The sequence below is a fragment of the Copadichromis virginalis genome, linkage group LG8 (genome assembly GCF_057382275.1).
Source record: "Copadichromis virginalis isolate Kocher_CV1m ecotype Utaka linkage group LG8, C_Virginalis_male_GT1.1, whole genome shotgun sequence".
Classification (NCBI taxonomy): domain Eukaryota; kingdom Metazoa; phylum Chordata; class Actinopteri; order Cichliformes; family Cichlidae; genus Copadichromis; species Copadichromis virginalis.
The window spans coordinates 8979275-8988309 of record NC_140625.1 but is presented as its reverse complement, the minus strand read 5'-3'; the positions used below and the strand labels follow the sequence as shown (position 1 = coordinate 8988309).

Genomic DNA, 9035 nt, shown 5'->3' with positions numbered 1-9035 from the left:
ACTATATTTCCCAAAGTTTCCCTTCACTTTTACAGTGTGTTGCGAACATACTTTTATAAGTGGAGTTCCACTTAAGTAGCTTAGACTTATAAAGACTAAATATAAAAGATGGACATGGCCTCTGGTTCTGAAAAGTTAAGGTAATGCATAAGTCCCTGCATTGCTTTAGTAAACATTTTCCAGCAGAGTTTGTGGTCTCTCAGCATAATATTCATGCTGTATTGAAAACAGATGATAAAGCAGTGTGCTTAAGGCATGGCTGTCTTTAAACTGTCAAATCACTGCTGTATAGGTTTTCATATTGTCCTCGGGTTCTAAGTAGGCATAGATATTAATAGTACAATGCAAACTGCAAGCTTTTTTGTAATGTCTTTATGCAGTTATCAGGAATACTTTTCCAGTTGTCTTAAAGAACATTCAAAGCTCTTTTTTGGCTATTGACTGCATTTTATTCTGTTCTTTGTCAAAATGATGCCATTTTGATACCAAAATGCTGCAACACATATTATTGAGGTCCAGGCTGTAGGGAGGCCAATCAATGACTGATAATGTTTTTCTGTCTCGATATGCTTATACTGCACTGGCTGCTAGTAACAAAGATATAAATAACAGTAAAAAGTAGGCTGCAAACCAGTGCATGTTATTTTGGTGGCAAAACTTTTTTCTGTGCTTCCATTTTTCCATCCATCTTCATCCGCTTTATCCGAGGCCAGGTCGTGGGGGCAGCAGCCTAAGCAAAGAGGCCCAGACCTCCCTCTCCCCAGCCACCTCCTCCAGCTTATCCGGGGGAACACCAAGGCGTTCCCAGGCCAGCCGAGAGATATAATCTCTCCAGCGTGTCCTGGGTCTGCCCTGGGGTCTCCTCCCGGTGGGACATGCCTGGAACACCTCACCCAGGAGGCGCCCAGGGGGCATCCTTGTCAGATGCCCGAACCACCTCAGCTGGCTCCTTTCGATGTGGAGCAGCAGCGGCTCTACTCTGAGCCCCCGCCCGGATGGCTGAACTTCTCACCCTATCTCTAAGGGAGAGGCCAGCCACCCTTCGGAGGAAGCTCATTTCTGCCGCTTGTATCCGCGATCTCGTTCTTTCGGTCACTACCCACAGCTCGTGGCCATAGGTGAGGGTAGGACGTAGATCGACCGGTAAATTGAGAGCTTCGCTTTTACACTCAGCTCCCTCTTCACCACGACGGACCGGTGCAGCGTCCGCATTACTGCAGCTGCAGCCCCAATCCGTCTGTCGATCTCCGGCTCCCTTCTCCCATCACTCGCGAACAAGACCCCGAGATACTTGAACTCCTCCACTTGGGGCAGGAACTCATCCCCGACCCGGAGTGGGCACCCCACCCTTTTCCGGCTGAGAACCATGGCCTCAGATTTGGAGGTGCTGATCCTCATTCCCGCTGCTTCACACTCGGCTGCGAACCGTTCCAGTGCGAGCTGGAGGCCCTCACCCGATGAAGCCAATTGGTTAGTGAAATTATCTTACCTCATTAGTTTCTTACACCACAAATGATGATTTTATGCTTCATAAACCACATCATGGCAGCAAAAATGCGTAATCTAACACAGTGGCTACAAAAAATTTTAAGCCACCTTTAGTTTCTTAATCGTTTTCCGGAAACATGGGAAACAGGTTCAGGAATTTAATGAAATCATGAAAACAAGGAAGTACATTATTGTAGAGTTCGAGCTTGAGAATCAATATTTGATACCGTATGAGCACCTTTAATCTTTACTACAGAGTGAACTTTCTCAGGCAGCTTTCCTGTAATTTCTTCAGGCTTCTCAGAAGACATTAAAAGCTCTTCTTGGCTGCCTTTTGTATTGTTCCCTGTCAAGATGATCCCACACTGCTTCAGTAATGTTGAGGTCTGAGCTTTGGGGAGACCAATCCATGAATGGTTGTATCCCATTGCGTGTTTTTCTGTCCAGGTATGCTTTTACCGCATTACTGAAAAATTAAGCTCAAGAACACTTTAAAAAAATATAAGTCTGTCCACTTTGAAGCAAAGTTCTGAAAAATGAAGCGTTGTATAGGAATAAATTTATGAACTGCTAATCAAGACTCTGTTGTCTTATGACTGACTGGATTTTGTAGCCATCCACTCACTCTAGCGAAGACAACCCCAACATTCTGGCAGACGTTGAAGATGGCTGGCAGATTCTGTTTCTCCACTGTAGCTCTAACTTGTACTTACATTGCTGAAGAGGTCCCGGTGTAGCTTCAGATTGTACAATCATTGCCATAGAACTTGTGCCACAACATATAGAAGCAGAAATACAGCTTAGACGTCACTGTTGTGTATGCAGTATGTTTAGAATGCAGCCATTTCCATATCAGTTAAACTATCAATCAATCATTCTTACAAATGCGGTGTATTACCTTTGTACTTACCTAAGATATCATGAGAATTTTTTTTGTGCGGACTAAGAATGCTGAATCTGGGGTGAGTGGCCATGAAATGTGAGAAGAATTGACATGGCTGTTTTTCTCAGACTGTTCATCAGTCATTCTGTCTAAAAGGCTTTGGAGCTGTCAGGAACACATGAAAGAAACAAGCAATCAGGTTATCGTCCAACAATCAAACCACCAAGGTCTGCGTGTGCTTAAAAATCCAAGCTCAGTTTAATGACTTGTTTTTTGTTTTTTTTTATATATATATTTATATATTATTCCTACAAATACTGGTTTTCACCACTTTGAAAAACGTTCACTTTCCTTAGTAAACCAAGAAAGCTAGAAATATCCTACAGTGAAAAAGAAAGACAAAGACAAACCATTGTTGACCAAACAAAAAACAAAAAAAGAAAAAAAAAGAAAGAAAATCACAAAAAGACATGAAAATAACAGTTAAATGAAATTAAAAACAACATCCTGTACAAACACTATGGGCCAATAATTTAAGAAAATAGTGTCTCTAAATATTGCTTTGTACCTCCACTGACCAGGTCCGCTCTATATTAACACCAGGCAGTTCATATGGCGACCGCAGTGGGCGCTAATAACCCAGGTGCTGATGTCACTCCAGGGGTTATGGGGTCAAGCTGCAGCCAGAGAAATATTTGTCGTTCTCTTCTTCTCTGGCTGTTTTGGCAGTAACAATACAAAGACAAGGGATGGTCACACTACTACAGTACTGCACTCCTTATGAAACCAAGGATGTTTTTACTGTTTGTTGTAGTTTTACCATTATTACTTTCTACAGCATTATTACTAGAACTATCACCATCACAGACACACAGAGTGCATCGTGTGTTTATGTGTGTGGAGGGTTCGTCCGGCTGTGTGTGTGTGTGTGCGCGTGTGTGTGTATTCGAGTATTGGTGTTCAGTGCTCAGAGCTTGTTTTCTCAAAGGAGAAGCTGGGAAGAGTTAATAACTTGGAGTTGGTGTTGGGGTTCGGTGAACCTCCGTCCTGTCCTGAACCCTCTCCGACTGCCAGGTCAAAGGAGTCCTTGGAGTCACTGGAGGGTGCTCTCCTCCTCAGGTAGGTGTCCCGGTTGGGTAGGGGAGGGGGCATCCCTAACCCAGTCAGTCCCATGCCACCGAGCCCACCCAGGCATGGGTAGAGGCCAGACTGGGGTTCCAGTCCCTCAGGGGGGTCCACAGATATACAGGGTGGGCTCATTTTCTTCTTGCGGCGGGGGGAGGTCTGAGCGGGGATCTGGCTTTGAATCTGCAGGCTGTCGGCCCGAGACACAAAGCCGGAGGAGGTGGAGTTGGTGCTGCACTGGGGGCTGGAATCAACCGGAGAGCAGACTTCCACAGAGTGGCGCCGTGGGTCGTCCAGCCAGGAGTAAGGGCGGGGGCGGGGCAGGAGGGCGTTGCGGCCCTGCGTGTCAGCGCTGTGGAACCTCTTCAGCTGCCTCAAACATGGACTCCGACTTTCCTGGCAGCCCGCGTAGCTGCCGTAACCCTCGTTCCCGCCGCTGCTGCTGTCCTCGGCTGTGATGTCATCGCTGCCGGCCAACACCATCTGGTTAATGAGGGACACTTCCCGATCCTCTGACACCTCCTGCTGGGGTGGCCTGGCGGGTATGGGAGGGGGAGGCGAAGGGCAGGGGGAGTAGGAGGCGAGGCAATGCTGGTCGTGGTGCTGGGTGTGCACTGTGCTGGGACGTGATGGTTTAGGGGAGGCGCCCGGTGTGGCAGGGACCAGGCACAGAGCTGGTTGTTGAGGAGTAGGGTGTTGATGATGATGGTAGGGAGAGGGAGAGGTAGAGGAGATGGAAGGGATAGGGGATGGAGGGAGGCCAAGAGAGGCCACATTCACGAGTCCTTCACTGCTTTCCCCTACGTCGGTACAAAGGGCCTCCTGAGAATCAGTAGACACTGCAACCTGGAGAACGGGTGGGGGGAGGGGAATTAAAGTAAATGTGCAATGAGAGGAAGGTCGGGAGGGGGAAGGGGGATGAGAGGGGGGAGATTGGTTAGTGATAGATGATGAGGGTGAGAAGCAGCAGTTTGGGTCAAAGTTCACAGTCTGACCAGCTCACTGTCACAGTCCTCTGTGTACTATTTTAGTTTTCTAAGAAACATTATTGTGATAATTGTAAGATGATGTTGCTCAATGCCAATATTTCAGATTAAGATTTCTCAAGAGTAACTTGGGTAAGAAACATCTGACATTAGCGGATACTTTCTGTGCTTTCACATTCATGTGTTGAAGGTTTAAAGTTACTCTGTGCTCTGACGTTTAAAAAAGAAGCCAAAAAAACGTAGTAAATATTTGTGTCACGTAGGCATTGTAAGATTTATGTCTCATTCTTCAGTTCAATTCATTTTAATTCAATTCAGTTTTATTGAGAGGCACTTCATAATGTAAGGTAAAGACCCTACTATCTGATTTAATTTTGAAAGTAAACCTTTTTGCATTTTTTTCATGCAAAATAATGAGAAAATTATGGTTGCCTTGGGAGGTCAAACACACTGCAACTTAAGGAAACCGGTAAATTTAAAACGCTGCAAAAAGCCAGAAACCAAAACACGTGAAGGATCGCACTGAGACGCGTTTACACGACGCAAAGAAATCTTCAGCATCGTGAGGGAGATAAAGATGTGAGGTAATATGTCTTTTAATCATGTGATTCATATAATACTGTAGCTACATGTTTGCTGTTAGCCATTTACTGTTAGCTTGGTACTTCTGCAATTCATTTATTTATATAGTATCAAATCACAACAGCAGTTGCCACAAGGAACTTTATACTGTAAGGTAAAGACACTAAAGTGAGACAAAGAAAACCCCAACAATCAAATCGCCTTTCAGTGAGCACTTGGTGACAGTGGGAAGGCAAAACTCCCTTTTAACAGGAAGAAACCTCCGGCACAACCAGGCTCAGGGAGGGGCGACCATCTGCCATGTATGTTAGAGGTTGCAGTTCTGCAACTGTTTTGTCACCTTATTGTCACCGAAGAAACACTTCCATTTTGTTTTTTTAGTTTTAGTTTGGGAGTTTTGTTCTGTGCTTTTGGGGTTTATTTGTTTGTTTTTTGTGAGCTTTTGTGGCACTTCTGTTGTGTTTTATTCAACTTCCATTGTGTGTTGTTTTTTTTTTATTTACATTTTGTTTTGCGTGCTTTTGCAGCATTGGCTGGTGTTTTCCCAAGTTGCAGGGCCACCATAGCAAACTGCAAAAGGACTACTTTTATGACAAATCATAATGTGAGACATAGAAATCTTACAATACTTAAAAATTGCCACAACATCATAAATAGCTTGGAGTCCAATACGCAGCCAAAACTGTTGCAATTTTTAAGTAGGTAATTTTATTCTTTAAACTAAGAAACAAAAAAGTGTTAAGTACAAGCAATTATTTCAGTGTTTATGTTTTCGACTATTTTTTCTACTTCCAGATCAGCGTGATGGCACAAAGACGGGATATTCCTAATATGGTCATCTCAGGCTACGTCCACACTAACCCGGATAGATTTGAAAATGGCGTTATCGTCGTTGTGCATCCACATTGAAACGGCCGAAAACGCTTACGTTCCAGTACTGCGCATGCGTAAAACGCAAGAAGATTCGGCCTGGCTCATTTTTGTCTGCCGTTTATTTACTTTGGGGCTCGTTGAAACGTCACGGCAAAATGGCGAGGAAAAGCACCGCGTTTTTTAAATGGACTAACAATGAGGTGGAGTTGTTGCTGCGAGTAACACAAAAGTACAAAGTTGCAAAAGCGAAGTGAAATTGAAGAATTTGAAGAAAAGCTAACTGAAGCATGTACAAACTGATATTAATCTTTAATAGGGCTGTCAAAATTGAGAGCAAACAAAAAAACTGCTGTATAATGCCCTCCGCTATCTTTCTTTAATTGGTCACATGACTGCATCACATGACTAAAATGCGTCATCGTTTTCGAAAGTCTCCGTTTTCGCTGTCCACACTGTGACGCGAAAGCACTGTCTTCAAATGTATTTGTTTTCGAGAGCGTTTTGAAAACGCTGTGTTTTCCTTCGGGGGAAAACGCAGACTCAGTGTGGACAGGAGGCCAAAATGGAGAGAAAACAATGCGTTTTCAAACAAAAACGCATTCGTGTGGACGTAGCCTCAGGCACACAGCTCTGTATGTTTGTGACAGGCAGAGTTAATTGGAGGACTCCTTTATAGGCAGACAATCTAACACACAGGTGTCGAACTCTAGGCCTCGAAGGCTGCTGTCCTGCTTGTTTTCCAACTAACCTGCCCTGGTAGCTTCTTACTGGCAAAGCACACCTGATCCAGGTAATCAGCAGCAGGTAGAGCAGGGATATCTCAAAAACAAGCAGGATACCAGCCCGAGGACTGGAGTTTGACACCCCTGATCTAACATGTCTCATTCCAGTATACTACAAATAAAGATTATTATGCTCGTTGTATCATGCAAAGATCTAGCAGTCTCGGTCGTTGTGTCCTTGGGCAAGACACTTCACCTACCGCCTACTGGTGTTGGCCAGAGGGGCCGATGGCGCGATATGGCAGCCTCACCTCTGTCAGTCTGCCCCAGGGCAGCTGTGGCTACAACTGTAGCTTGCCTTCACCAGTGTGTGAATGTGAGAGTGAATGAATAGTGGAATTGTAAAGCGCATTGAGGGTCCCGAAAAGTGCTATATAAATGCAATCCATTATTATTATTATTAGTAGTAGTAGTAGATTTAGAGAAAGATGACCCAGGTAGATGTTTCGGCACATTACATTCATCTGAATAATTTACCCTGAATTTTAAGGCATATATTTTCACTAATTCAACTAATAACACAGTCCATTAATAAGGTTTCGAACAATATAGCTAAACACATATGTGAATAATATTTTAAAGAACGAAGGTAGCTGGGAAAAGTGTATAGTATTTTATTGTTTTGATTATTGTTTTGTTATATTTTGGGGTTTTTTATGGACTGATTGACCGCTGGCTGAAACGGTGAGCTCCGAGCCAGACCAAATGACCATCTAACCTTTGACCATTCATACAAAACCCTGTTAGCCGTCAGCACTGCAGTTTCACGAAGAGTTTGCAACCAATTGTGACCCTTATCTCTATTCAGAACCATGTACAGGGTGTGAGGCCAGCAGGCTGAGGGAAAACAGTATGTAACGACTGCAGTAGTGGAAAGGTCAATAAGCACAGTGGTTGCTAAAATGTCCCGATGAACTCATGACTTTTTCTTCATCTCTCACAGACTTGGGAGAGGGCATTGATAGCAGGGTGCTTGAATCTAACAGTGTTGAATTGGGTCAGCTCGAATATGCTCTTAAATCTATAGAGATGAGGAAATAAAACATGCATGAGTTTTAGAGCACAGCACTCGGAGCAGTGTTTGGATTTATGGGGGTTTCTCTGCATGAGAATGCTGTAACCACAGTGACACCAAGTGGGCAAAGGTATCACAAGCAGGCCTGGCCAATCACCAGCCACAGCAATGCAACACCAGGTAGGAAATCATAAGAGTGCACACTGGAACGAAGCTTAAAAGGATCACCCTGTCAAAGTTCATTTTTCAAAACTATTTTTATAAGCAAAACTGACTTAATAGTACCACACTCAACTATTAATAACTATTAAAGCACTAACCTAGGCAATACAAAATTCTCTGGTGCTCAATAATCATGATTCTGAGTAGAAAATAGCCAAATGCAACTGGACAGCACTTGCTGTTTTGTAGCAATCCCCTGAGTTGTATTTGTTTGTAATATATTAAGTGCACCGTACCATGAGTGACATAGCCACACTACACCTGTATCTTGCTGCAATACATTCTATCATGTGACTGGAAGATCCAGTTACGAGATGCTATGTAGTTCCAGTCACTTGCACAAATCAATAAACTCTCACTAAGTTAGCTCCTTACAGGCTAACTAGCTACCTGTTGAGAGAGTTAAAGATACTCTGTGGCTGATGCTTAGCAGTAGACAAACATTTGGGTCAATGAGTGGCAAAGAAGGGAGGGGGGCAAGAGAGGACTCTATTTGTGTGTGTGTGTGTGTGTGTGTGTGTGTGTGTGTGTGTGTGTGTGTGTGTGTGTGTGTGTGTGTGAATGCAATAGTGTGTTTGTTGGGCTGTCTCTCTGAAGATGAACATGGAGTCCAGTGTTTCTGAAAGGCCCAGTGGTAACTAAAGTCTACTGTCTGTTTCAGAAACAGGAGTATCTGTGTTTGAACAGAAGCTCAGGGTCGGGCGGCTTTTGGGCCCAGCTGAGCTGAGATCAAAGACCAACAGATACAGTGTGGAAAAATGAGACAGCAGATCAGTTAAACCCCAGGAAGAAGAAGACAGACAGAGGGGGGAAAGTGAATATGTTTAGAACATCCAACATGGAAAGCTTTAAATGATTCTCTTTCATGGAGTTTTAGAGCCACTCTTGGGATAGACTCTTTTGAATTAAGATTAAAGGCCTGATTTATCAAAAAAGGCATATTATAGGAGCATTAATTTCTGTTTGATAAAGCTGACAATTAATATTCCAAATGTGATTATATGATAAAGTTTTCCTTTTTGGTTAGTTTTGGTGATGTTTTTAAATAAGTTATGATGGCTGGGAATTTTGCGGATGTC

The 9035-nt window shown here is 43.7% G+C and overlaps 1 protein-coding gene across 9 annotated transcripts in view; it reads right to left on the bottom strand.

Moving 5' to 3' along the window:
* Positions 1-2609: 2609 nt before the first annotated feature.
* cacna1g (calcium channel, voltage-dependent, T type, alpha 1G subunit) overlaps positions 2610-9035 on the bottom strand; it is a 228606-nt gene continuing 222180 nt past the window's right edge. For 8 of the 9 annotated variants that reach the window (XM_085465580.1, XM_085465581.1, XM_085465578.1 and 5 more), the window contains one exon: positions 2610-4342. In XM_085465580.1, coding sequence (XP_085321706.1) covers positions 3332-4342 — 1011 coding nt within the window. In that variant the 3' untranslated portion in view covers positions 2610-3331. Of the gene's footprint in view, positions 4343-5541; positions 8680-9035 lie in introns of those variants that run through there. The other variant, XM_085465586.1, reaches the window with a different exon arrangement.